Source organism: Delphinus delphis, chromosome 8, assembly GCF_949987515.2.
Source record: "Delphinus delphis chromosome 8, mDelDel1.2, whole genome shotgun sequence".
NCBI classification, from domain to species: Eukaryota; Metazoa; Chordata; class Mammalia; order Artiodactyla; family Delphinidae; genus Delphinus; species Delphinus delphis.
This window is the reverse complement of record NC_082690.1, coordinates 109,585,603-109,613,434: the sequence shown is the minus strand read 5'-3', so window position 1 is coordinate 109,613,434 and position 27,832 is coordinate 109,585,603. Positions and strand designations below refer to the sequence as shown.

General features: G+C 57.6%; 1 protein-coding gene across 2 annotated transcripts; it reads right to left on the bottom strand.

Moving 5' to 3' along the window:
* Positions 1-14: 14 nt before the first annotated feature.
* On the bottom strand, positions 15-19,486 carry TOLLIP (toll interacting protein). Of its 2 annotated transcripts, XM_060019532.1 has the most exons (6): positions 19,329-19,486; positions 10,249-10,398; positions 6,480-6,662; positions 5,621-5,773; positions 4,881-4,971; positions 15-2,052 (listed from the first exon to the last, which is right to left on the bottom strand). In XM_060019532.1, the coding sequence occupies exons 1-6, from the start codon at positions 19,359-19,361 to the stop codon at positions 1,841-1,843; spliced, it is 822 nt and encodes a 273-aa protein (XP_059875515.1). In that variant the 5' UTR covers positions 19,362-19,486; the 3' UTR covers positions 15-1,840. The 2 variants fall into 2 exon arrangements, with proteins under 2 accessions (XP_059875515.1, XP_059875516.1); XM_060019533.1 differs by lacking the exons at positions 4,881-4,971; positions 5,621-5,773; positions 6,480-6,662 and having other exon boundaries at positions 1,858-2,052.
* Between the last annotated feature and the right edge of the window lie 8,346 nt (positions 19,487-27,832).

The window sequence follows — 27,832 nt, the reverse complement described above, 5'->3', positions numbered from 1 at the left end:
ACAAAAATGGTCAACTCTCCTTGGAGAACTTGACTTCTCTATTTTACACAGACCATTTATTAAATTAGAAGGCTGAAAAGTAAAAACGTATCTTACAATCAAGGAGGAATCTGGACCCTGGACCCCAACAGAATGATCAGAAACGCAAAGCTCTGAGGACCGTTTCTGCCAACACTGGCAGGGCGCCTGCTGGAAACGCCTCTCTCCTCACCAGCACAGAGCGGGCTGCACGGTGTCCCGGCCCCGGGCGCCCGAGCCAGACGGCCCCCACCCCACCCCCAGGGGCTGCCTGGATGGGGAGTGCAGACATGAACGCGAAGCCGGGGCAGGAAGGGCGTCTGACTTAACGAAGGCCTCACAGGCATGACCTTCCTCTGACCTAGTAAAGAAGCATCCATGGAAAAGGACCATGAGAGCTGGCAGGTCTGGGGCCGCCCTGAAGCTAAGACTCCCGTGAACGGAGGCCCGGGCGGGGCGGCTGGGGCAGCGCGGGGTCACCTGGGGCTGGGGGCCCGGCCTGTGTGGAGCTGCGCCGAGTGTGGTCAGGTCACCGCCCAACAGTCTAGGGCTGCAGCCGAGGAACCATCGCTCTCAAGCATCTGAGAAGAGCCTGCGGCAAAGGCACAAGTGGTCTGAACCCACCAACCAACGCAGGTCTCCCCGAGCCGGGGCCACCGTGCACGCCCGGGGGAGACAGAAAGCGGCACTGCACTTAACCTACATGGAGGGAAGGGCTGCAGCCTGAGTCCTCCTAACTTCCTCGGGCTGGCCTTCCACTGACGTCCACACGGTTGGGATCCACCTCTATGTCCAAAGGCTGGGCAATGACTCCAAAGACAGAGCGGTGACCGCGACTTACCGCGGACCGCAGTGGCCACAGCCAGTGCGTCACTTCGGAGACACCATTCAGATTCGATTTCCACGGGGCATCACCCAGCCTGTCCCCATCCTCTCTGTCCGCGGCCGGAGCCAGGGCCAGGGTAGCATCCACACGGCAGGGCGCCTCCTGCCTCTTGGGAAGACCTGCCAGCACTGACGGTCACCAGACTGCCCTCTCTGTCGCCCAAACTGACCCACAGGCCTGGGCCCAACCTAGTCTCCCTAAATTAACATCGGCAGTAAAAGCCAGGAGTTCCTAAATGCCCTTTAATAAGCAAATACAAGACTGGATCTGTTTCTTACACCCCAGTTTTAGTTCTGTTGCCAGAGTGCATCCCAGGGGGAGCGGTGACCCTTCGGGACAGCATCACACAGAGGCGGGTGAGACAGCAGGAGAGATTGAGGGCCCAGGGCTCGGGCCAGGGCTCCCGACGCCACGCCCAGACCTGGCTGCTCTGCACTCAGGCTGAGCTCTGCAGCCGAGGCTGGACGGGGGTGAGCAGCCCACGAACACCACCAAGGGGAGGAGACAAGTTTTCAGCTGAAACTTCTAAGTGACCCCAAACCCGCTGTCAGTGGGTTCTGTGTGCCTTGCGTTAATGGGCCTACCCGATCAGGTCGCGTCACCGCAGGCCCCCAATCAAACCAGAGAAGGCTCGGCGCGAAGGCCCTGGTGGGGGCAGCTGCTCCCAGGAGAGCCTCCCGGGACGGCGGGAAGGCGGGCGCGCACACGGGACACGGCCCTCCGACCAATGCGGGAGAGGCCCCCCACCCGCCGCGACCACGTCGAGAACGGCTGCAGGAACCGAAAACCACATGCATCCCGAACAAGGGTGTGGACTGGGCTACACAGACGTCCGAGGAAGGGGCTACGCAGGGTGCGTTCACGGGGATCTGCTGGGGACGGTGCTCCTGGGAGCTGGGCGGGCAGGCGGGCAGGCGGGCTGGCAGCGGGGCACATCTAGGACTCCTCGCCCATCTGCAGCAGGGAGTTGATGGCCGCATCCTTGCTGCCCCGCTGGGCCTCCAGCACAGAGCGGATCACCTCCCGGTCCATGTTGGGGAACATGTCCTGGATGGCCTTCAGGTCCTCCTCGCTGCAGCGGGGCTGGGCGCTCACGGCTGGGGGCAGGGCCACAGGCACCATGCCGGGGCTGCACACGGCGGGCATCCCTGAGAGCAGGAGACAGGGGTCAGGGAAAGCAGCACCTCCGACGCGCGGGCTAGCCGCCCTGGGGGTCGGCCCCCCAGGTCTCGTCTCCCAGCGTGACCTCAGAAACTGGCCAGACACTCGTGAGAAACCAGGGGCGAGCAGCCCCCCGCCACTCGGTCCCCGGCATCTCACATGAGCCCACTTCACAGCGGGGGTGGCAGGGGCAAAAACAAGCCTAAGAACGTGTGCATTTACACCACAGGGGTCAATTCTCATCCATCAAAGGCCACAAAACAGTTCCCTCCACCTGAGAACGAAACAGCAAACCCAGTCTATGCTCCTTTGCCCCAACACCTGAGACTTTCACGCCGTTTCCTCTGTCACACATTCCAGAACAGACTTTCCCAGCTTGGCACTCACATCACAATCAGACACTGACGGGGAAAGAAAACTCACCCAGCGCGTGCCCAGCACGTGCCCAGCCTTCCCCGTGACAGCAGACAACCCACGAGGCGAGGTGCTCACGAGCACTGCCGCGCCGGGGCCTGTGCGCTCGAGCAGAGGCCCTGGGGCCCCGGACACCCAGCCCCGCCAGCTACACGTGGGGCTCCTGGTATCACTCCCTCACACCAGCCACGTCCCCTCACTCCCTTGTTAGACACAGGTGACAACTGAGAACCTCACGGCATCTCAACTGCTGGAAGGTTCAGTCCGAGCACCTGGTGCCACCGGACCCCAAGACAAAGCTTTGACTCCTTGTCCTGAGATGGTCTCGTGGGGGAACCCAGACAAACGTAAGGAAGGAGAGTGTTAACAGAGGCTCCACGCCTAACCGAGTGCAGAGCCTAGTCAAACACCTCTCTGAAAAGTAGAAACGGATTTAAAATCATTAGTTCTGGGACTTCCCTGGTGGCACGCTGGTTAAGAATCCGCTTGCAGGGCTTCCCTGGTGGCGCAGTGGTTAAGAATCCGCCTGCCAATGCAGGGGACACGGGTTCGAGCCCTGGTCAAACATGCCACAGAGCAACTGAGCCCGTGTGTCACAAATACTGAGCCTGCGCTCTAGAGCCTGCGAGCCACAACTACTGAAGCCCACGCACAGCAACAAAGACCCAACTCAGCCATAAATTAATTAATTAAAAAAAAAAAAAAAGAATCCGCTTGGCAATGCAGGAGACGCGGATTCGGGCTCTAGTCGAGAACTAAGATCCCACATGCCGCGGGGCAGCTAAGCCTGTGCGCCACAACTGTTGAGCCCGGGGGCCACAACTACTGAAGCCCGTGCGCCTAGAGCCCATGCTCCACAACAAGAGAAGCCACTGCAATGAGAAGCCCACGCACCACAACCAAGAGTAGCCCCCGTTCGCTGCAACTAGAGAAAGCCTGCGTGCAGCAACGAAGACCCAATGCAGCCAAAAATAAATAAATAAATTTTAAAAATAAAATAAAATAAAATCATTAGTTCTTATAAACTCAAAAGCACAAACAATCTGCCGAACCAGGCTGGGAGCGCTGGACTGAGAAGTTTAGGACATGATTTCCTTTCCTGTCTGAAGTCAGAAGATCCTAAAGGCGGCTCAACGCCGTCCAAACCAAAACTGGCAGAAGGGCCGACAAGTGTTGAGACGAGGTCGCATCGGCTGCAGGTGCGCGACTGAGGCTGCGCTGGACACACACGGCTGCCTCCAGGGACAGAGGGGACGGGACGTGCTCCCAAGGCAGCAGCAGAGCCCAGCCCCTCCGAGTCCCTCCTGGGCCAGCCGGGCCGAGCACCGGCCCACACCCCCCGCCCACCGGCCTTTAGTCCTGGCCGTCCTGAGAGGCGAGAGGTCGCTTGGGTCCCAGGCGGGCACTCAAACCTGGTGAGGCCAGGGCCCCCAGGTCATTCCATGAGCCCAGGAAGGTGCTCGCCCACCGCCTTTCAGAAACGGGGAGGGAAAGGGAACCCGGGACTGGGGATGGCTGACAGCTTCACTCCGCGAGCCCCCCGCCGTCCGCCCTGGCCTGGTTCGCATCCAGGCCACACCCCCACCGCCTGCATTTCTGACACTTCTGGGAACAGTGGAGACAAACTTTAGGGGGCACCCTGGCTCTCCTTAGGCCCCTTCCGCCAGGAGGGTCTTGGGTTGTAGCGTGGGAGGCAGGCGGTCCTAGGTCAATTAACTCGGGGCCCCACAGTCTTCACCTCGCTCTGGACGGAGTTTAGAGGATTTCGGGGACGTGGCCACCACCGTGCACACGGCATCCTCGGCGTCACTTGGTCTCTCCGGTGCCCCGAGCCTCCCGCCGCCCATGCACTGCCCGGGTTTTACGGTGGTTCACGTGGGGGGCGAGCTGAGCCCAGGACCCGTCACGGCCCCGGATGGGAGCCGCTCACAGGCTGACGTGAAGGCTCAAAAATCCGAAGGCGGAAGAGCCACAGCCCAGCTGGACTTTGCTGTGCTGTGCGAGCCGCGCGCTCAGAAAGGTCGCCAGCGCGCAAGGTAGGAAGCTCATAAAGGGAAAGAGATGGGAGAGAAACAGCAACGCTGGAGCCCGGGGTCCATCCACCCAGCAGGAAGTGATCTTGTGCTGCGGTGATTCAAAATGCTTAGAAATCACATTTCAACATCTCCATAAATCTCCATAAAAACTCACCTTCTCTGTGCCAACAGAGAAAAAACAAAGCCTATTTCCTACACGTGCACGTAACGTTCAAACGTAACAGCGGACCCCTGGTTTTGGGAGGCTCTCCGGGCATCCCTTGAAGACCAGGCCCAGACTCTAGCCCACACCCCGAACCCCCACGCGCCTCCCCGCTGCTCGAACACCCAAGGGCATGCGCCCGGGGAGGAGAAGCAGCACACACCTGTGATGGGCACGTAGCCGACGCCCTGCTGGTACACAGTGGGCATCAGGACCACGGGCTGAGGCGGCATCATCATGGCAGCCGGCAGTGACTGAAACACACCAAAGACAATCAGGGGTCAGAGAAGAACACAGCACACATCCGAACCTCATCACTCCCAGCCTCGCCAAAAGCGTCCTGGGAGGGACAGTGCAGGGCCTGGAGCCCAGTCACCGGGCCCAGGATCGAGGTGGGTCCAGCCAGGCCCTGCATCCCGTCCAGCATCATCAAGTCCCTGCCCACACCGACACCCCAAAGGCTCCTCTGCCGGAGGACTCGGGTAGAAGGTGGCATCAGGCCTGCTGAACCACGGCTGAGACGTGACCAACAGAGAACCCCGCTCAAGAAAGGAAACCTAAGCTTAAACTCCAGGGTCAAACCGCCTCTCTGTTTATAATTCTTTAGTTAAGTACAACGATGGCTTTCCGTCTACGTAGAAACGCCTGTTACAGAGGCACGATGGCATGTTCACGAGTAAACTCACTGATGTTGGGACCTGCTGTGAATCAGTCCAGCACCAGAAAGGGGGTGAGACAAAGTGCCAGAGGAGGCGGCCGTGAGGCTGGGCAGTCGGTCCCACCCAGGGCCCCTGCACCCCCTCCCCGCGTCCACATGCCAGAAACACCTGGGAGTAAGGGCGGGGATGCCGGTAAGCCCGGGAACGGCACCCCAGTGGCCATGGGCCCGCCGGCCGGCCTCACCGTGTAGGACAGGACCAGGTTGATCATGCCCTCCTTGTCGTCGCCCTGCCGCCCGCTCAGGCTGTACCATTCGTCCACGACCTTGCCCTGCCTCAGCGCCTCGGGGATTGTCACGTGCGTCCAGGCAATGCGGTCGTCCATGGAGAAGGCTCGCTGGGGGGCGACGGGAGATGGCGGTGACCCCAGGGCTGCCCGGGAGGCCGCCCCACTCCCCCAGCCCTCCCGGCAGGGTGTGCGCGGCCCGGGGCCGCCCCGCTCTCTCCACCTCCTGTGGGCGCAGGGGGAGGGAGGCTCCACCGGGCCCCTGCAGACGTGCGCCCCCCACAGACCACATGCTCCCCTCCACCCCAGGGCCCCAGAGGCGACGGGGCCGGGTGTGAGGGAGGACCCGGGAGGAAGGGAGGAAGGCAGAACCCTGGGGACTGTGGCCACTTCCCAGCCCCGCTGCCCACCCCCACCTCCCAGCCCCGTCAGCCGACCACAGGCGAGGGGGCAGCCGACCCGGCCTCAGGAGCGGTGGGACACGCCCAGGCAGGCCCTCGGAGGGCCAGGCTGAGTTAGAGCCCAGGGCACCCGACGGCCCAGCGACACTCGGGAGGCTCCTGCCACTCACGCCACCCAGCCACGGGCCCTGACCACGTCACACCTGAGCTGCGTACAGATAGCGGCTGCCTGACCTGCCTGGTCGGGTGACGCCCACACGCTGGACACAGGGTGGTGACGTGTCTGAATGCAAGTTCTAAAGACTCTGCAGGGGAAACGTGCTTTTCACTATGCTGGGGACACCAGGACACCTGTCACAAAGCCACAAGAAACCTGAAGTTCTGGAGCGGCTGAGCGGCCCCCGCGCGGCGCCCACCTCGTCAAAGATCTCCAGGTAGAAGGAGTCCACACCCGGGGGCACCGTGCACTGGATGACCTTATTCCAGCGCGGGTTCTTGGCGCCGTTGTGGGCTGTGGGCGTCTCGTACACCGCGTAGCCCAGGCGCAGGCGGCAGTACGGATCCATGCGGGTCATGCCGTAGTTCTTTGCCAACTTGGCCTGAAATAAAGCCGATGTATGAGACGGGGCAGCGGCTGTCACAGTGGAAGCCGCAGCTCAGCTAAGTGGGCTGCCCCTTCCACTCACGGCTTCCAGAGATTTCTGGGTGCCGACCCACCGGAACACGGCTGTAACTGAACCGTCAGCCCTCCGTATCCGTGGATTTAAGCAACCACAGATAAAAAATATTAGGAAAAAACATTCCAGCAAGTTCCAAAAAGCAAAGCTTGAATTTGCCACACCAGCAACGAATTTTATAGCTCTACACTGTGTTACGACTGCATGCACACAGCATCTACCGCGTGTCAAGTGTTACGAGTAACCCAGTGATGACTCAGTACACGGGAGGACGTGTGTCAGGCACGTGCAAAACTGCACTGCTTTATATAAGGGACTTGGGCATCCTTGGATTGTGGTGTCTGTGGGTCCCAGAACCAATCCCAGGGACGACCGTGCTCTGGGACCCAGGAGGGAGGAGAAAGTCCAGGCTGGGTCCAGCGTTTCTGCGATAAGGCCCCGGCGCCGTGCCTGACATTCAGGACACACCGGCTGCTGCTAGGCAGGGGCTGGATCCCCACCCAAAGGAGGAGGAGGGTGGAAAGGGCAGGCCGTCCCAGGACAGAGCCAAGAGCCACCGAGAAGAGAAGCAGGGGGACGGGGGCCACCCCGGAGAAGCAGGGCCCAGCCAAGGCCTTCCCTGCGCCCTCGGAGAGTGACCGTGCTGGCTCCCCGGCCCCGCTCCCGCGCAGGAGCCTTTCAGCAGTGACCATCCCTGCCCAGTGCTGCATGGGGGCCAGGGGTGCAGGCAACTCATCTTGGGCACCAGATGAGGCGGAGCCCACCCACATCTCACATAGGTCACGGGCCCACCTCAAGCCAGACGCGCTGCTCGGGACGGCTGGGATGCGTTTGTAGGCGCAAACGTGAACACCGATGAGCACATCAGGCTGTCGGTCGGGAAGTACTGACTCCCAGTGGATTATGGGCTTAAATGTAAAACCTAAAACTGTAAAACTTGCACAGGAAAAACCAGAAGAAGTCTTTGCCATCTTTTAGGCAAGGTCAGCAAAAGCACGGCCCAGGAAGGACAGCTGGCGGCTCCCTGGGGACCGTGAGGAGGACAGAGCAGCCCCGTCTGCGGCATCAAGTCTGATCACAAACCCGTGTCCAGGACATAACGGACCCACAAACCTCAGCAATGAGAACACAACACGGTTGAAAAACAGGCAGAAGATCTGAAGAAGAAAAGCTCGACGCCAGTTAGCACGTGAGAAGACGCTCCCCACCATCGGCCATCAGCGACACGCAAAGCAGAACCCCATGAGGCCACAAGGAGCTGCTGGACGGGCTCAGACCCAGCCCGCCGGGCCAAGCCGCCCACCCCCAGAGCGCAGGAGTCCCGCAGGCGGCTGGGAGAAGCCACGGTGTGGCAGTGCAGGGACCAGCCTGGCAGCTTCTCCAAAGCAGACTCCACCCAGCTTGGGAGTTGGGAGTCCACTCCGAAATGGGAACTCACGCTCACACAGAAGCCCGTGCTTCACAGCGGCCCGGGGCTGGGACCCCCGTCCCTGCTGGGCAACAGACAGACTCGGGAAGTGCCCCGGGGCCTGAGCTTGGTCAGCACTGCGGTCAAGGGCAGGCCCACCGACAGGCAGAGGGAACTATCTGTGTTGCTGGGGAAGCTCTCTTCATCACAGGGGTGGACAGGCTCGTCAGAGGTCATTGAAACACAGGCTAATTCAAATCAGTGCATTTTAACATATGTAGATCATATTCAGTAAGGTCGATTTTTTAAAAAACAGCAAAAAATTCCCCAAAGCCCTGCTGCCTGCACTGACACCCTCTCTCTTCTCCCCTCTGGAAGGCTCCGCACAAGCCCCTATTCTGTCTGCGAGCCTCCTTGCCCCCCCGCATCCCCCACTCTCGTGCCGACTTCCCCAGAGCTCTGGCCGGGGCTGCCCACGACCGCACGTCCCCGAGCCACCACCCCTCCATGCAGGCCCAGCCTGAGCCCCTCAGGACGCCCGCCTTATGTCACTGCTGGACCTCTGCCCTGCAGTCCACAGTCTCCCGGCCTCGGCCCCCTGCCTTTAAAACATCCTTGACTTAACGTGTCCGACACCGAACCGCGAGTTTCCTTCCCGGCCTGTTCCTCCTGTAATTTCCCCCATTTTGGTCGAGGCTCCTCCATCCCCTGGGTGCTGGCAACAGGCCTTGGGGTCACATACCCGCCTGCCCCCACGTGGGTGCGCCCCGAAGTCGGCTGGTTCTCCCCCAGGAGCACCAAGCGCAGGGCCTTCCAGCCTCACCCACATCTTCCCGACACAGACCCCGAGGGAGCCCTGAACTCCAGCTCAGGACAGGGTGCCCACTCAGAGCCGAGCCCCAAGGCCACAGGACCCCCAGCTGGCAGCACCAGGAGGGCCTGGCCCTGAAGCAGCCCCCGGCACAGGGTGGCGATTCCTGTTCATGCTGTACTTTCCACGATAACACCTGGGCCGCTCCACACCTGCCCCCCAAGCTCGCCATCGGCGCACCGCACCCCGGCCCTCAGGGCGATGCAGGCGTTTACTGCCACCCTGCCCTGCCCTCCTCACCCGCTGACTTCCTGCTCCTCTGTCTGCAAGAGCAAACACGGATCGCATGGGCAATGTCTTCCCAAAAGCGCCCGGCAGAGGGCCTCAGCCCTCACACGCTGTTGTCTTCACTGTGAATTCACTAGAGCAGTTCTCAGGATGGCAGATTTTCCCCCCAAAACTCCTAGAAGCCGCCCTGGTATTTTCTGGAAAACACGTAGCAGCAAAGTCTGGAACGGGCCTGATTTCCGATAGCTTCAAGGCCGCTGTTTTGTCTCTGTCTATCCGCCAAGGCTTTTCCGGCTGAATAATCCGACGCTCGTGGCCTGAGCAAGGCCAGCGGCCCGTGAGTGCGGGAGGCGCCTTCCTTCTCCTGGACCCCGACTGGCCCCAAGGCCGCGCTCTGCTCACGGCTGCTGCCCTCTGCAGAGGCCCGTCTGCCACCGTGCTCTCCTCCCGCGCCCCCGGCACCACGAAGGGGACACGGAGGCCTGGCCTGCCCGCTTCCAAGTGGCTCCCCTGAGGCATCGACTGGGCTGCGCTGTCGGCACACGAGTGTCTGAGGAAGGCCACCCCGAAGCTTACTGGGCACAACGACTCGCCAGGCACGGCCCTGGTGTCTGCTGCGGACAAATGGACAGATGGACAGATGTCTCTGCCTCCCGCGGCCTCACGCAGCCCGTCAGAGCAACGTGGCAGCGCCCTTTCTGTCCTGACAGCACATCTGGTTCTCCCGGGGGCCGGGATGACCGGGCAGCAGCCACACCGCCCCTTCCCCGGCACCGGCAGGGCGAGCGGCACTCCGGACCCCTTCTCTAACTCTTCCCGGGGAAACCCGGGCGATCGTCAGTATCTTCACATCCATCGCTCTCCACGAGGTATGTGTTTCCAGAAAAACGGGATCAGAGGAAGCCCCATCCATCCACGTGGCAACATGCTACGACAGCGAAGGCCCCGCCCCGCCCGCTCCGGCCCCCTCCCCCGCCCCCCCCACAGGCGGCCACACCCACCTGCACCACGGTGATGCTGAGGCGGCCCACGGTGCCCAGCGCCCCTCCGTACTGCAGCTGCTGCGCAGCCTGTGCGTCCAGCTGGACCTGCTGCTGCTGCTGTGTGGGCGTGATGCGCAGGAAGTCCTGAGGCAGCTCCCCGATGTACACCTGCGGAGAGCACGGCGGTCAGGGCTGGGCGCCACCCGCCCACAGGACGAGGGTCCGCGGCGGCAAGATATCCACCCTGCGGACCCCTCCCAGGGCCTGCACTCTCGGCATCAGGATGCGCAGCAAACGGGGGGCTCTGTGGAGGCCCGAGTGCGTCTCCGCCCTGAAAGCAGGCCTCGCGTCCTCGCTGGGCCTGGGGGCCTCACACGCTCTGGTCCACGTGTCCACGATCCCTTCCCCAGGACCAGGACCGCCGCAAGCAAGGCCTGTCCACCGTGAGCGCTGTTCACGGGGTGAAACCTGAAGCTTGGATGTCCAGTGACTTGGAAAGGCCTCTGTGCTGATACCCTTCAAACGTCTCCACGAGAAACAACTTGCGTGCAAAAACGCCCCGGAGACCAAGAACCCAACAGATTAACCACCAGAAGCCCGGATACCTGGCCCTGGACAGGTGAAGTGATGGGGACACACCTGATGGGGACCACACTCAGGGACACACCTGAGTGTGGAGCCTGGGGGCTCCAAGAGTGACGACTCCCAAGAAGACCGCAGGAGACCATGCACGGAGAGACGGCCCACAGCCAGACGGCCCGACCGCCTGTGTTCAGAGCCCTCGACAGCCGCACCGTTGCTCGCCCCCCGGGGGGGTGCGGGCCTGGAGGGGCCACAGTGCGAGCAGAGCCCAGGTGAACAGGAGGGAGCAGCCGCAGGACCCACGATGGAGGTCTGGCTGCTGGGGGGGAAACCGGGGCCACAGGCCCCCTCAGCCGCACAGGGGACGTCACAGACCCCAGCCGCGGGCCCTGAAGAACTGGATGGAAACGGAAAGGAAGACCCCAGCGTGTCACAGCGAGTTCTGGCAACTGCGCTCACAGCAGCCGCCAGGGACCACTTGACGTCCGGGCGCCGCACGACACGGGGGTCTCTGCTGCGCAGACCAGACGGCACCAGGCAGGGGCCCAGACAGCACCCCATCCACCTAGCTCACAGCGCCCCTGGGAGAGCACCTCCCCCAGCGAGCGCCCCCAGCGCCTTTCCTATCGAAGGTCCCTGGGAGGGTCTGGGCCTGGAGATCATGCGCTCCCACCAAGGCTGATGGAAGCGCACACAAGGGCGCTCGCTGGCTCCCAGCAGCCCGCACGCCGACTCTGCACCCAGGGGCCTAGCGCTCCCGCTGCTTCTCTCTAAAAGCAAGCCCCCCGCCCCCCCCGACCCTCTGTCTGGGAGCCAGCTCTGCGTCTCACACCTCCGCTGCATCAAGGGCCCAGCCCAGGGCAGGGGAGGGTGCCCCCGGAGGCTGCCCCCCAGAGGCCCCGGCGTTGCCAGGAGAGGAGCGCAGTGCCTTCCATTCCCTCCCCAGGGCATCGCAGGCCGCGTTTCCTGGGCGCGTAGTGCAGCCGAGTGGGTTCCAGGACAGGCCCTCGAAGGAAAGCGGGTGGTGACACCCTGTGGGCCACACCCCTCAGGAGGGCTGAGATGCCCAGGACACGCCAATCGTCAATTCCTGCCAGCGCCAAGACCAGGCCCCCGTGACCCCCCAAACGCACCCCATCCAGAGCCCCTCAGGCTCCTTGCTGTTTGCCCGGTACTCGTCTTACTGAAATGACTCTCCCAGGGGTCGCTGGCGCACAGACCACACCCCCGCCTGCTGGCCTGAGGAATGACTGCCCACCTCAGCGCCAAGGACCCCACAGGGAGCAGGCCGCAGGGGGACATTCAGTGGCGAGAGTGACAGGTCAGGAAAGGCCTCTCTGTTCCTTCACTGATCCTGTCTTGTCAGGAGCTCCTAGAGGTCATGAAACTAGAATGAAATGAAACTCCTGGGGGGTATGTTCCCTCTTTACTGTACTCATCTTGGTTCTGGGGTTCAGCACAGTCCACACAGGAGCCACGCGGGGACAGCGGGCCACGCTGAGGCCTTAAGGGAGGGGGACCAATCCCACGTGGTCAGAGCCTGTGAGGGGCGGGGGAGGGGGGATCACAGCCCAGGGAGGAGGAGCCTCCAGGTCTGCAGGGCCACCCGCCTGAAGGCACCCTGGGGACACCTGCCCTAGGCCCGCCCGCCAGAGACAACAGCAGGGGCGAGGCCCAGGGTGATGGCGGGTCAGGGCAGGGCATGTGGGGCTCAGCACCCGGCGGCTGACGGCTGCCCCACCAGCCAACAGGCCCCGTCGCACAGCAGTCCCAGAGGCCTGCGGCAAGCAGTAGGCTGCACGCTCATCCCAGCGCCCGACAGAGAGGCCCCGGGACGCGCCCGCTGAGGCCTAGGAGACACCTGCCAGTCACGGCACGGGCCACTGACGTTCTTCCATCAGTTCAGCATCTTCCCAAAGGAAGTTACAAGGAAAACTCCAACTGCCAGCCGACACCTGCAGCCACGGGGATGGGTCTCCACACGGGTCACCGCCCCCCACAGACACACACACCCTGCTCCTTCCTCAAGTCTCCAGCGCCTCCTGCCGATGACCTGGTTTCAGGAAACAGGAAAAGAGGAAAAAGCCCAGAAGCAACAGGGAGGGAGGGCTGGCGCCGTGGGGGGCTCCCCAGAGGGTGCCACTTAGTCCCTCCCCCCCGCCCCTCCCGCCACAGTCCTCTTCCAGGTTTCACTGCAAAAACCTCTGTGTCAGCTCTCCTCCCCTATTCCTATCCCTCAGGCCTCCCCCAACTTTCTAAATGACCCAAACCTGGATAGGCCACTCAAGCCAGGACGTCTGGCTGTCCCAGCCCTGCCGGACACAAGCTCCGGACGCGGGGACTGAGACACGGCGTTGACTGAGCACGAGGACGCCGGAGGGTCAGTGAGAGAGACAACGCCACTGGCCCAAACGAGGACCAGACCACATGCTGACAGGACAGCAGCGTCTTCCACGGGGCCTTGCCCAGGGATCCCGGAGCCTCTCACGCCAGCCCGGGGTCTGGGTGCGAGCGAGATGGATCACCCTGTCCACACCTGAGTAAAATGAAACAGCCAGTGACGGGCCAAGGGGCGCCGGGGCCGGGCATCGCACTGCAAGTCTTTCAACTTCACCGTATGTGCAGATTTTCACGCCAAATGCTGGGGGGAAATCACTGCTCCCGTGGCGCTCGTAGTTTAACAAAAGAAGACAACTGCTGAAAGTCGCAGCGCTGTACATAATCACAGGGTGAGCACCCCGGGGCAGGTGAACAGCCGGTGACGTAAGACGGTGTAGACGGCTGAGGCCACTTTGGGAGAAGACGCCACCTCAGCAGAGGCCTGAATGGCATGAAGGCGGCGGTCATGCAGAGCCTGGGAGGGCTCTGTGCACAGGCCTGGCCAGAAGCCCGCCAGGCAGATTGAGGCAGGGAGGTGGCTGGAGCAGAACAAGCAAGGGAGAGCAGGAGGGTGCAGCAGAGGACAGGAGTGTCGCACCAAGGCCACTGATGGGCTCTGACTCAGAGATGAGGAAGGGAGCAGGTGAGCAGCCGGGGCAGGTGAACAGCCGGGGCAGGTGAGGAGCCGGCGCAGGTGAGGTGCCGGGGCAGGTGAGCAGCCGGGGCAGGTGAGCAGCCGGGGCAGGTGAGGTGCCGGGGCAGGTGAGCAGCCGGGGCAGGTGAACAGCCGGGGCAGGTGAGGAGCCGGGGCAGGTGAGGTGCCGGGGCAGGTGAGCAGCCGGGGCAGGTGAGGAGCCGGCGCAGGTGAGGTGCCGGGGCAGGTGAGCAGCCGGGGCAGGTGAGGTGCCGGGGCAGGTGAGGTGCTGCACACGCACATCTGGCTCTGCCTGGCGCCCGGCCCCAGCGTGTGACAGTGGGGGGTGGGGGGTGGGGTGGGGGCGGGCGGGACCAGTCGAAGGGGTGCGGTTGGTGTGGGTGAAGCAGAGGCTGAGAAGGAATCCGATGCTGGACCTGCTCGGTAGGCAGAGCCACAGGAGCGGCTGAGTGGGCAGGAGAGGCGAGGCCGCCCAAGGGGACGGGGAAGCCAGGGAGGGTTCCAGGGAAGGAAAGGGCGGGTCCGTGTGCGATGTTCTTGGGAGACAGGGAGCCGCTCAGGATGGTCAGCCTGGGGATGAGTGGGGTGGGCGCCGACACCCCCCAAGACCCCCAAGGGAGCAAGACGGACAGAAAGGAGGAGCCGTGGAAGGAAACCCGTGTGAAGAACGCGACCCTAGGCCGTGAGAGGCCATCGCACCTGTGCCCACTGCCGCGGCCGTGCCCACAATGAACCCGCCAGACAAGCCGCTGCGGGGCCCCCGCCCGAGCCCCACCCCCACTCGGTCACCCCCGCACCTCGCAAAGCACAGGTGGCTTCCCGACCTGCAGGACCCTCTCACCGTCAGCTGAGGCAGCTGCCCTTCCTGGGCCCCCAGCCCCGCACCGCCATCCTCCCACCCAGCTCCTGTCCAGCTGGTGGTGAAGCAGAATCACCAGAGGGAGGTGGGTGGAATGGGAGGCACACAGGCAGGACTGCGGGCGGGGAGCCCGAGGAGTCGGCCAGGTGTCTGAGAAACGACAAGTAACGCAGGGGCCGAGCAGCCCCCAGGCCGTATACGTGGGAGGGTACGGGCACAGAGCTGCTGGCCACAATGCCCAGATAGATGCCACAGACACCGACAGAGAGCAGAGCGGGGGAGCGGAAAGAGGGGCTGGGGGTGCTCTCAGATGCGGGGAGAGGCACAGGGCTGGAGCACACCAGCAGCTCAATGGCAGATGCCTCACAGGGACCTTCACGTCCCAAGAGAAGGAGCCTGTGCGCCCAGAATCCCAGACAGCAAACATACCTTTCAGGAACTAGAGAAAGCAGCACAGTGTCTCAGTCCCTGTGAGCAAGCACCAGCTTATCAAGGTAACACTGCCCCTGGGAGGATGGGGAGAGGCCACCCGAGGCAGCAACCCATCAGGAGGAGGGCGGTTACAAGGGTTAACCTTGCAGCGCAAAGTCCGTACGTTAACATTTCCAGGACAACCCCAAAGAGAACAGAATGACAACATGTGTTTTCCAAACCGGCAGAAACCAAAAAATGGAACTTAAAAAACTATATTTAATCAATCCAAAAGAAGGCAAGGAGAGAAAAAGAAACAAAAATAGACAAATAAAAGCACAAATGAAAGTGTTAGGAACAAAAAGTGTGTGTGTAACTATACACATAAAACCATCTAACACATTCCAGCTAAAAGTGAAGAAGACAGGCTTCAGATTCGACCCAACAATCCAGCTCCACGTTGCTGACAGCAGACCAACCTGACACATGTTCTGAAAGATGTGGTCCAACAATGAAAACCCCCTCAGGCAAACACTCCCTAAAAGAAAGCTGGCGTTGCCATGTGGCATCAGACCAAACAAGAAAGGCCTGTGCATGGCCAGCGGGGTCACCACACGCAAAAAGGTCCAACTCACAGGAAGACGGGGCCATCCTAAACCAGGATGCGCTCCTAACTCACCCTGAGAATCCAGAGCAGAGCTCACGGGGACACGGGCGATGGTCTAGACTCCAACAGTGCGGGTCCACAACTGTACCCGAAAAAGAGAAAGCCAAGCGCAGGCCTAAAAAGAAAAACAACTCCTTCCTCTGAACATTGGAAATGAAAGAGAAAGAACTAAGCAGCTGTCTTGCCTTTCCCATACAGACTGTATTTAAGGACAACCAGACAGCGTTCATCTATACAAACAGGTCCAGCTAATAAATGCAGAAGAAGTGACAAAATTCAAACATCAGGGGCTTCCCTGGTGGCCCAGCAGTTAAGAATCCGCCTGCCAATGCAGGGGACACGGGTTTGAGCCCTGGTCCGGGAAGATCCCACATGCCACGGAGCAACTAAGCCCGTGCCCCACAACTACTGAGCCAGCGCTCTAGAGCCCGCGAGCCACAACTACAGAGCCTGCATGCCACAACTAATGAAGCCCGCATACCTAGAGCCCGTGCTCCACAACAAGAGAAGCCACCGCAATGAGAAGCCTGCGCACCGCAACGAAGAGTAGCCCCCGCTTGCTACAACTAGAGAAAGCCCGCTCGCAGCAACAAAGACCCAACGCAGCCAAAATAGATTAAAAAAAAAAATTCAACTATCACCCTCTGCCACCCCCAGTGAAGTCAATTATCAATTCGTGCAAGGCTGATGAGAACCTGGACATCCCCGCCCACCCAGGCATCCAGACAGCTCACCCTCAGGCCTGACAAGGGAAAAGACATGACAGGAAGGAGGGGCCACACTGATCAACCAGCATCTCCAAAAGCAGGACAAGTGGTCCCTACTGGCCCCCTTTGGCCTGGACTCAATGGGACACACCACACATCTTAGCCTGTGACCAAGCCTTGGCCGCCGTCCCGTCGAGCTGACCGGCAGCACTGTGGTCAACAGTGGCAGGTCCCGCAAACCCCCCCTGACCCGAGTTCTACCTCAGAAGGCAGAGAGGCCCCCACACAGGTACTGCTGTGGGTGCCCATCGGGTGCTTTTTAGTAGTTCGTGGACCAGACAAAATCACAGCATGGAGAAGGTCTGTCAGAACAGAAACACCAGCACTGCTGAAAGCGGGCAGACAGCACAGGGCTGGGCATCCCTCGGTGGCCATTCAGGGAGGGACTCACCTGCAGACGCAAACACCACGTCTCCTGGAACTTAAGCAAATTCCTAGCCCCTCAGGCTCCCCTTCTCAGGGACAAAGGGAACCTCCCCAGACCCGTGGGACCCCCCCTTCTGCTTCCCATGCCCGAGGACTCTGCCTGTCCCTCCTTCACCACGAGCGGGAAGAGACAGTCAGACTTCAGAGTCAGCCCAAGCGAGCGTGAATCCAGGCCCTGGGAGCCCTGCTGAGTGACCCCGGGCCGAGGCTGAACCCCCGTCCTGTGTGGGTAGGGCTGGGTCCCCCCGGCCGAGGGCGGACCCTCGGGAGAGCCGCCCAGCCGGGATCCGGCATGGGGAGCACCTGCCGGATGCCCCAGCTGGACCTGCAGCTTCTGCCACGAGCCACGCCGTCCCGCGGGGCCTCCACCGCACCACACACACGACGGCACGTGGGAGCTCCTTCAACGCCAAGTCCGTACACCCTGGCAAAGGAAGAGGTCTCCACCAGACCCCGAAAACCACAAAAGGAAGGGTTCTCCAAGTCTGATAGCCGGCAAAAAAGCCTTTACGAGTACAGTTAACCCAGACGGGGTGGGCCAGCGGGGAGATGTGGAAACGAGAGGATGTGTACCAGGCAAAAACCTTAGGGGGGGAAAAGAACAGTAAAAAGTAAACAGTCCACTGTAGCAACCAGATCAAACGCAAGGCCAGATGCACCTGCACTGGCGGCCCCGCCCTCTGGCACAGACAGCCCTGCTCAGGACCCTTCCTGGCCTTGAAGCAGCAGCCCCCCATCTCCCAGACCCTGTCCCACTCTGCTTTCCATGCTCTCCCCTCCCACCACCCCACAGCTCCTGCTACCCCATCGAGTCTCCAGTCAGAGACCCTTGCCCCAACACCCTTACTCAGCCCGGCCCCGGCCCCGGCCCAGGCAGGCCACCGTTCACCCCGACTTGAATTCAGACCTCAGGGTCTGAGAGTGGATGCTCTGTGAGACCCTGAAGGCAGGCGTCACCGTACGGTGCCACCCAAGATACCGAGAGCACCCACACCATCTGGGCAAGCCACACAGGCTCCAGGGCGCCCAAGACCCCTGAGCCCCCAGCAGCTCTGGCCCGGACCGAACCTTACTGCACGAGCACAGGTCATGGAGGGCAGCCCTCAAACACCTGCTGGTCTACGCATGGGGCCCACGACACACGGACAGAAGGCCCACGACCACTCGGGTGGGTCAGCCGGGTCATCGAGACCCCGACAGCACAGGCCCCAAGTCCGGACACCGTCCGCCGCCCTGGCCCGGTCACAGCGCTGTCACAGCACATGGCCGACGTCCCCCTTGGTGAGAGGAGGGGCCCACCTTCAGCAAGCGCTCCCTGCGCCCGGCCCCGAGCCGGCTGTGTGTTTGCCTGCGGTTCCCAGCAGGCTGAGGACACGTGACGGGCCAGGAACGGGGCCGGGCCGCTTGCCCATTACGCCACCGCTCCCCTCCCGAGGGAGCCACTAATTTGCTCCTTGTGCTGCTCCGATGAGCCACTTGCCCAGAAATGAGAACGTGTCGACAGACACTCGGCCTGCTGTGTAGCTCGCTGTACGCAGTGCCGGTGAAGACGCGGAAACGCTGAGAAATCACTCTACTGACTCTGGGGCGTTTCCACACCCAGTCGGCTAGGAACTCCCATCAGGTCCCATTCAAACGCTCAGAACGAGCGTCTGTGCCCAGGGGGGTTTCTAACAAGCCCTGGTCTTCCTCAAACTCAGAAAAACGTTCTGTGGCTTCTTCTCCAGTCGGGAGAAACACAAACAAGACTTGTCAAGCCCGACTCGAGGGTGAGGAGCCCCGGCAGCCGGGGGCTTACCCTCAGCAGCGGCTTTCAGAGAAGGCACATCAAAGCGTCCACAGAAGAGCCTTGTCCCGACTCAGAAGGACCCAGGTGTCCGCCTACCGTGCGTTTCAAGACGCTGTGATAAGAACCTCACTACTCGTGAGGACGCACCCCAACCCAGTCCGAACGCCCGGCTGGAGGCGAGTCCCCAGGAGCCGGCCTGAGCCCGTCTGGACTCGCTCGCCGGCAGCGACACAATAAGCTGGGCCAGAAGACAGGACGCGAGGGCTGCGCGGAAGGGCACCCAGCTCGCGGCTCCCAGACCCTCATTTGTCACTTAAGAAACCGAGGAACAGAGCCGGGCCTGGGAGCCTCCACCATCCAAGAGCCTGTCCAGGGTTCAGGGTGCTTCTCTGGGTGCCTCCTCCTCCCGAGGACCCACTGGGTGCGGGGCCTCCCCCAACCCGGGGACCCACCCGGTGCGGGGCCGCCTCCGTCCCGGAACTCCCTTCCGCTTGCCCGGAGCCCGGCGTCGGGCCCTCCCCTGCGCCCTGAGGCCGCGGAGCCCGCCCCCAGCCGGAGCCTACCGGCCCGCGCTGCGTGCTGACGGTGGTCGCCATGGTCTGGCCGGCCTCAGGCCTCGCCCTCCGAGAGGTGACGCGCCGGCGACCCTTCGCGCGGAACCGCGATCTAACTATTACCCCGCAAGGCCGCCGCCGCCACAGTCAGCTGACGGCCGGCCCCGCCCCCGCACTGCCCACTGCGCCGGCGCAGCACCGCCCCGCCCTTTCCGGCGCCGGGCGCCTGCGCAGTCGCTCCCCGCCCCTCGGCCCCGCGAAATGGCTCCCGAGCCGGCAGTGTGCGCATGCGCGCCGGGCTGTGGGGGGGTGGGGGGGGCGGGCCGCGGGGCCGGGCCGCGGACTGTAGGTGCTGGTGCATCCGGCTGGACCCGCGGCCGGAGCGGGTCTGTGGCCCCGCCGCGCCTCGCCGAGTGACCGGAGTGACTCGGAGCGGCGGCCGCCCTCCGTGTGTGTCCGCGGTGAGGCCGCGCGCTGACCACTCCGCCCCTTGCTTCCCGCTGGCCGCTCAGCAGGGTCTTACCCGAGGCTGCTGGCCGAGCTTCCTCTGGAGACCACGGAGCTTTGCTGTTGTCCGTCCGAGGAGGAGGAGGTGGAGAGGCCTGGCTTCCCCTAGGCCTGGTGTTCTGCTGTTGACACAAGCAGTTTCCCAGGCACTGCGATCAGACAGGGCTGCTGACCACTCCAGTCACGGGTGGACCTCCTCCGCCACCCGAGCTGGGACACTGCTGCCTCTTCCCGTTACAGCTTCACCTTCTAGATGGGAGTTATTAAGAAGCTTCCAGACAGCATCCAATCCACAGCAAAACCCCGCTTCCTTAAACCCTCCCCAGAACCACCTACAAAAGCCCCAATTCTATAAGGAGTCCTTTCTAATACCCTCCAAGTCCCCCGGTGCATCCCCCAGGTGTGTGGTCTCCTTAGCTGCAACCAGGAAGAATCCCAGCTTGTTGAGTTACAGGTGTGTTCCTGGTGGCCTGCCTGGAGGGCACTGACACACCCAAGGTGTGAACCGTCCTTTTCCTGTGTGTACTTCCCAGAGCCCTCAGAAGTAGCCAGCCCACTGCATAGTCTTTGTAACCCCGCATTTGCCATAGCGACTAAATATCTCATCCACTTGGCCACACGTCTGTTTGCCCTCCACTTGCACCACATCCCATGCCGCCATTGGTGATAATTTGAGGAATTGGGTTGCCCCTGGATGACACAGGCTCCTGGTACTCCATTTCCCCGGGCAAGGACTTTAGCCACATGCTCATCAAATATATGTGCAACCCAATGCTAGCGTCCCATTTTGAGTCTGTTTTCTGGGGCCACTTCTGGTGGCAGTTACGGTATCAGTCATGGTCCCGGCGAGAAACAGATAGCACGCGCGGAAAGATCACTGGAGGGATTTCAGCAAATCCCTCCAGTTTACAAAGGAGGGGCAGAGTTAAGTGAATAAGCAAAGCATGAGGGACTTCTTTTAACCCCAGGAAGTGGCCACCGCTCCTGGCCTTGAAAGGACAAAAGGAGGAAGCAGTAATCAGGGAGAGAGGCTTCCTCAGCAGAGGAGTGGAGCCACTGGCAACCACAGGCTTGCAGGGAGGCACCTGGGGAAAGAAACACCCTGACCTCGCTCATCGCTAGTCTCTACAGGTGTCTACCATTAACCTAACCAGGTGATGCATTCTGTAGGCAAACACTTCCTGGGGCACAAAGAAAGGCAGAGAAAGGTGGAGAGGGTCTGGGAGGCCACACAGAGACTCTTCTACATGTGCGTCTAAATATCAGTGATAACTAGAGGATACAGTTTTATACCATTGAAAGGAGCAAAAAAAGAAGAGACAAAATGTAACTTTTTTTAAAGTGTTAAGGAAAAATTATAAAATTTGATTAAAAGACCTTAAGGAAGACCTGAATAAGTTGAGAACTGTTTACCATATTCATGGATAGGAAGGCTCAGTATCAGAAATATGTCCATTCTCCCCCAAATTGCCCTACAAAAGAAATTCTCATTAAAACCCCAACAGCCTTTTTTAAAAGAAATTTAACAAGCTGATTCTAGAATTTATATGGAAGAACAATGGCTGAGTAATAGCCAAAACGTTCTAGGACAAGAAAGAGGAGAAGGAGGAAACAGAAGGAAACTGTCCTAGGAGGTGTCCAAATGTACTCCAAAACGACGGTAATTGAGCCTATGGTATGGATATGGGGATAGACAAGTTCACCAATGGAACAAAATCTGAAAACTTGACTTAGGAGGGTGTTGGCACTGCTGAGCAGCCGGGAAAGGAAGTATCTTCTAATACTCTGTACTAAAACGATTGGTTCTACTTAGGAAAAAACTTGAAATTGGACCCCTACCTTATGCTGAACAAAAAAGCAATTCCTGGTGGAACTGATCCAGTGAAAATTTGATGAATTCAATACCTACGTCATGTTTGTAAAGAATAAAATCAGAAAAAGGTGGCACCTCTCCTCTGCTCCATCTGGGAAGGGTTGAGCAGCAGTTGAAGTCTTGGGAGAGAACACCTAGGATGAAAGGAGAGACGCTTGGTGAGTCAAACATGAGGACAAGTTGTTCAGCAGACCAGCACCACCTGGCCCCCAGGGTGCTGACCACATATCCCTGAGAAAGGCAGAGGGAGCTGATGGGCAGAAAAAGTGAGAGTTAGGTGGACCAGAAAAGGAGGTTTCAACCCTAGAGTGGGGGTTAGGACCAAAGCAAGGTGTAATAGTGAACCATCCTCATGGAGCCTTACCGAGTGGAGTGGTATGGCCATAGAGGTGGCCAGAGAAGACATCCTTGGCAGGAGAATTGCAAGAGGGACAAAACTGGAGGCCAGGGGTCCAGCCAAGTGAAGTCCTGTAGAAAATGTAGACTGTGAAGGGAATTCTAACTTAAACACCATCTCCTCCCCCAACTGCTTACATTTGCTCAGAGACCCAACACCAACACTCAGGACCCTGACCCTGTGTGTCACCTGAGCGATGTCATCTACCTGTGTAATCCTCATTGTTCCCCAGTCCATTTCCATGTTGTCATGGGAGGTGAGCTCTCCGTGGCCTTTCTGGGTCCAGGTTTCAACTCACAATGGCACCCACAGGTCCCAGTATTCATGGAACATCCCAATGTACCAAGAGCCCCTGATAGCTTCTTTGTATGTCTTTGGGTGGCATTCTTGAGTAACAGTGATGATAAATAACACCTTTGCATGTTTCATAGGTGTCAGGCTCGGTGTGTATAATCTCATTTAATTTACAGTACGGTCCCATGAGGCACATGCGTTTGTCATCTGCCTGACAGAGGGATAATGGGCAGGTGAAGGACAAAAATGTTTCAGTGTCTAACACCAACGAGTAATGACTGTCCAGAATACAGAAACACCTCCCATAAATCACAAGGAAACAGGAGACCAGATGGTAAATGGACAGATATTGTAAACTGGCAGTTCCAAAAGGGGAAGCCCAAAGGGTCGACAGGTATGGGAAGGGGCTTTCAGACTCACTAAGAGTAAGAGAAATAAAACAGTCATGAGACACCACATTACATCCATCAGAACAATAACAATTAGGAGGGGAGGGAGACCAAGGGCAGGTGAGAACCCAGGCGAGGGCGGCTCCGCAGCTGGGCTTAGTGGACTAGACACACCCCAGGAGCTCTCTCCTGAGCATACGTTCCGGAACATTCTCACTCTGACCCACAAGAGACACATTCAGAGCTGTTTGTTGTTTGTGTAGCAGAGTTGGCAACCTAGTCGCCCATCTTTAGGGGAATGAATCAGTAGGATGTGACGCGTACACACCATGGGTGCAATGCGACAGGGAGAAACAATAAAGTGGTTGTTTGTAGAACAGCTTGTATGAATTTTTTAAATCCACGCAAGATAATTAAGCAGCAGGTTTTCAAGACACCGGACATAAAGCAATGAGGGTCAGTGGTCCCTGTGGGACGGGGAACAAGTGAGCTCAGCTGTAGGACGGCCTCTGCTCACTGCCCGGAGAGAGCTTGCAGGCTGCAGGGCAGGGAGGGTGACCAAGGGGCAGGGCAGGGGTCTCCCTGAGCTGAGGGGACTTGGCCGGGAGCCTGAGGAGGCCGGGGAGGCTGGCATTCGCCGGCGGGGGCGGGGGGGGGGAGTTCCTGCGCAGAGAAGGGACTGCTATCTGCAGAGACTCCCCCTGGAGACTTCAGCTGAATACAGACCAGAGCACACATGGGATGAAACTGCTGAGGCACGAGAGAGCGCCACCTGAAAGAGCTACAGAGATAATACCGTTAGCCAAACGGGGCAGGAATAGTTCCTGTTCCCACTAGTCAGAGTAAAAAGCCACATAACCAACAGGACACTGAGTAGGGTACGCAAAAGGCTTTGCCTTGAAGTTGCCGGGGATGAAGCGGGTCGTTTTAGATGGTAAAGGGATACACTTACCAAGAGGACATAAAAATCCTAGAAGTTTCTACATCTAGTTGTAGAGCTTCAGAATTCTTGGAGCAAAACCAGATAGAACTGCAGGGAGAGAGACAAACGCACAGCCGTCGCTGGAGATTTCAACACCCTCCCCTCCGTATTCAGTGGAACAAATAGAAGCCTCGTAAAGGGAGGACAGACCAGGACAGCACCAACAGCTTGATCTGACCGGCATTTGTAGAAAACTCCATCCAACAACAGCATAATACACAATTTAAGTATTCACTGAACATTTACCAAGATAGACCATATTCCGGGCCAGAAAATAGTCTAAAATGATTCAAATCATGCAAAGTATATTCTCTGACCGAAACAGAATTAAATTAGAGATCAATAATTAAAAGATATCTGGAAAAGGCACAAAATATTTGGAAACTAAATCACAAAGAGCTAAATAACCCGTGTATCAAAGAAACCCAAAGGAAAGTTAGGCAGCATTTTCAACTGGATGAAGATGAAAATGTATTACATTTTGTGGGATGCAACTAAAGCAGTACATAGGGGAAATCCATGCCTACATTAGAAAATCACTGACCTCAGCATTCACCTTCAGACACTAGAAAAAGAAAGGCAAATTAAATTCTAAGTAAGCAGAAAATAAGGAGGAAATAAAAGGCATTGAAGAGGGACTTCGCTGGCCGTCCCGTGGTTAAGACTCTGTGCTTCCACTGCAGGGGGCGCGGGTTCTATCCCTGGCCAGGGAACTAAGATCCCGCGTGCCAAGGGGCACAGCCAAAAAAAAAGTCATTGAAGAAATCAATGACATAGAAAACAGAAAGACCACAGAGAAAATTGGTAAAAACAAAAGCTCATTTTTTAAAGAAGATCAATAAACCACTAAACAGACTGATCAGGAAAAAAAAAAGATAGAAAACGTGAATTACCGATAGGAGGAATGATAAAGTTGGCATCACTACAGATTCTACAAAACATTAGAAGAAGAGTAAGGAAATGTTATGAACAACTTCACTTAGGTTAAATGAGATAGAATGAAATAGACAAAGTCCTTGAAAGACACAAATGATCAAAGCTCCCTCGTGAAGGACAGTTCTGTCTATTGAATTAAAAACCTTTCCACCAAGAAAACTCCAGACTCAAATGGCTTCGCTGCTGAGTTCTACCAAAATTTGAGAAAAAATAACATCAATTCTACACAAATTCTCTCCTAGAGAACAGGAGAGGAGAAAATACTTTCCAACTCATTCCATGAGTCCAGCATTACGCTAGTACCAAGACCAAACAAAGACATTACAAAAGAGAAAACTGCAAACCAATATCCCTCATGAACCCAGATGCAAAATTCTTAACAAAATTTTTAGCAAACTGAATTCATCAACATATAGGAAGGATAATTTATCATGACAACGTGGCATTTAACTCAGGAGTGCAAGGGTGGTTTAACTTTTGAAAATCATTATACGATGCAATCTACCACATTAACGAGCTGAAAACAAAAGCAAAAAACAAAAAACAGATGGTTGTCCAAATAAAGGCAGAAAAAGCATTTGACAAACTCCAAAGTCCACTCCATCTGTTAACTTTCTGCACGTGTGAACAGAAGGGAACTCCCTCCATCTGATAGAGGGAATCTACAAAAAAACATGCATCTGACATATCATACTTAGGGGTGAAAGACTGAATACTTTTCCTCAGACAGGAACAAGACAAGGATGTCTGCGCTCACCACGTCTATTCTGCGTGGAATGGAGCTAGTAGCAGGGCAATCAGGCAAGAAAAAGAAGCCAAGGCATCCCACTTGAAAAATAACAAGGTAAACCATCTTTACTTACAGACGGAATGATCGTTTACGTGAAAAATCCTACAAAACAGCTACTAGAACTAGTTAGTGCGTTGAGCAAGTTTGCAGCGTTCAAGGAAGTAAACAAAAATCTACTGTGTTCCTATATACTAGCAGTACAAACTGAACATTCATAAACTGAAATTCAAAACAATGCCATTTACAAAAGCGTCCGCAACATTAAATACTCAGAGATAAATCCAGTTGATTGCTGGTGGTGTTGAGTTCAGCTATGTCCTCACTTGTCTTCTGCCTGCTGGACCTGTCCATTTCTGGTAGGGGGGGGTGAAGTCTCCAGCTGTAACAGTGGGTTCATCTGTTTCTCCTTGCAGGTCCATCAGTTTTGGGGTTTTTTTAATATTTATATATTTTTATTTTAGTTATTTTATTTTTGGCTGAGTTGGGTCTTTGTTGCTACACGCGGGCTTTCTCTAGTTGTGGTGAGCGGGGGCTACTCTTTGTTGCGGTGCGCAGGCTTCTCATTGCGGTGGCTTCTCTTATTGTGGAGCACGGGCTCTAGGCACGCAGGCTTCAGTGGTTGTGGCATGCAGGCTCAGTAGTTGTGGCTCGCGGGCTCTAGAGCGCTGGCTCAGTAGTTGTGGTGCACAGGCTTAGTTGCTGCGCAGCATGCGTGTTGCAACGTGGCTTAGTTTCTTCCCGGACCAGGGCTCGAACCCATGTCCCCTGAATTGGCAGGCAGATTCTGTGCCACCAGGGAAGCCCGTCCATCAGCTTTTGCCTCGTGTATTTTGATGCTCTGTTGTTCGGTGCATACACATTAAGGAGTATTATGTATTCTTGGAGAATTGATGCTTTACCATTTTCCCTGATAAGTTTCCCAGCTCTGAAGTCTGCTCTGCCTGAAATTAACACAGCAACCCCTGCTTTCCCTTGTTTCAGGCTAGCGTAGTGTGTCTTTCTCCATCCATTTCAGAATGGATCCTTTTCCCTCTGCCTGACGGAAGCACCAGGAATTTTTCTCCAGTGTCTACTGTGAGGACCTGGTGGTGCTCCTGGAGGTGAATCTCACACTACTGTGGGGACCCCCTGACCGAGTGCCCCTGGAGCTTTCATCCCTCAGGTGTGTCCACACCGAGCCTTCAGCCATTTATCAATTCCAGTCCAGACTTCCTACCCCAGTGCTGGCTCCCATGCAGACAGCTGCACTGGTAAACCCCGACTCCCTGTGTGCGCCTGTCTGTCTCTCCAATTTGGGGGACAGTAGTTTGCCCTGTGACCTCGCTCCTCTATGGATCAAAGAAGAGTTTTGGATTTTTGTTTGTTCAGCTTTTTACTTTTGTTAGGACAGAATGGCAACTTCCGAGCTTCCAGCATGTCAGAAGAGAGGGTAGTCTTTTCACAGATATTGCTGGGTATCCATATATGCCTGGATATCCGCATGCAAAAAAATCAACTTTGATTGGCATCCCACATCTTATAGAAAATTAACGAAGAATGAATCATAGATCCATGGGTAAAATGTAAGAATATAAATCTTCCTGGGAAAACAGGAGAAAAATCTTTGTACTCTTGAGTTAGGTAAAGATTTCTTGGATACAACAGCAAAAGCCCAATCCATGAGAAAAAAATGGTAAATTGTACTTCATTAAAATTAGTAACTTTTGCTCTTCTAAAGACCATTAGGAATAATGGTTAAAGAAATAAAAGGACAAGCCATGGACCAAGAGAAAATATTTGCAGATCATATATCTCGTAAAGGGTTTGTATGCAGAACATGTCAAGAACTTTAAACTCAGTAACAAGAAAATAAACAACCCAATTAAAAACGGGCAAAAGATCTGAATAATTTATGAAAAAAGGTATATAGGGGCAGATAAGCATGTGAAAACGTGTTCAATATATTAGGCATTAGGGAAATGCAAATTGAAATCACAATGAGATGCCACTGCACACTATTAAATGGCTAAATTCTAAAACAAAAAAGACTGCCCACGCCCAGAGAACGTGGAAGAACTAAGCCCTAGTGCGCAGCCGGTGGGAAGCAACACGGCGGCACAACTACTGGGGGGACGGTCGGGCAGCTTCTTAAAAGGTTTGTTTGCTTGTTGTGGAGTTTCCGCCAAGGTTAAACCTACACCCACCATGTGATTCCACTCCAGGCTCTTTCCCTAAGAGAGCGAAAGCACGTGTCCCACGGAGAATTCTCACAGTAGCTTTATTTGTAATGGTCCCAAACTGGAGAAAACCCAAATGTGCACCAAAGTGTGGAGAGAGGAACCTTGGAAGGTGCACCCAGCGGGGTA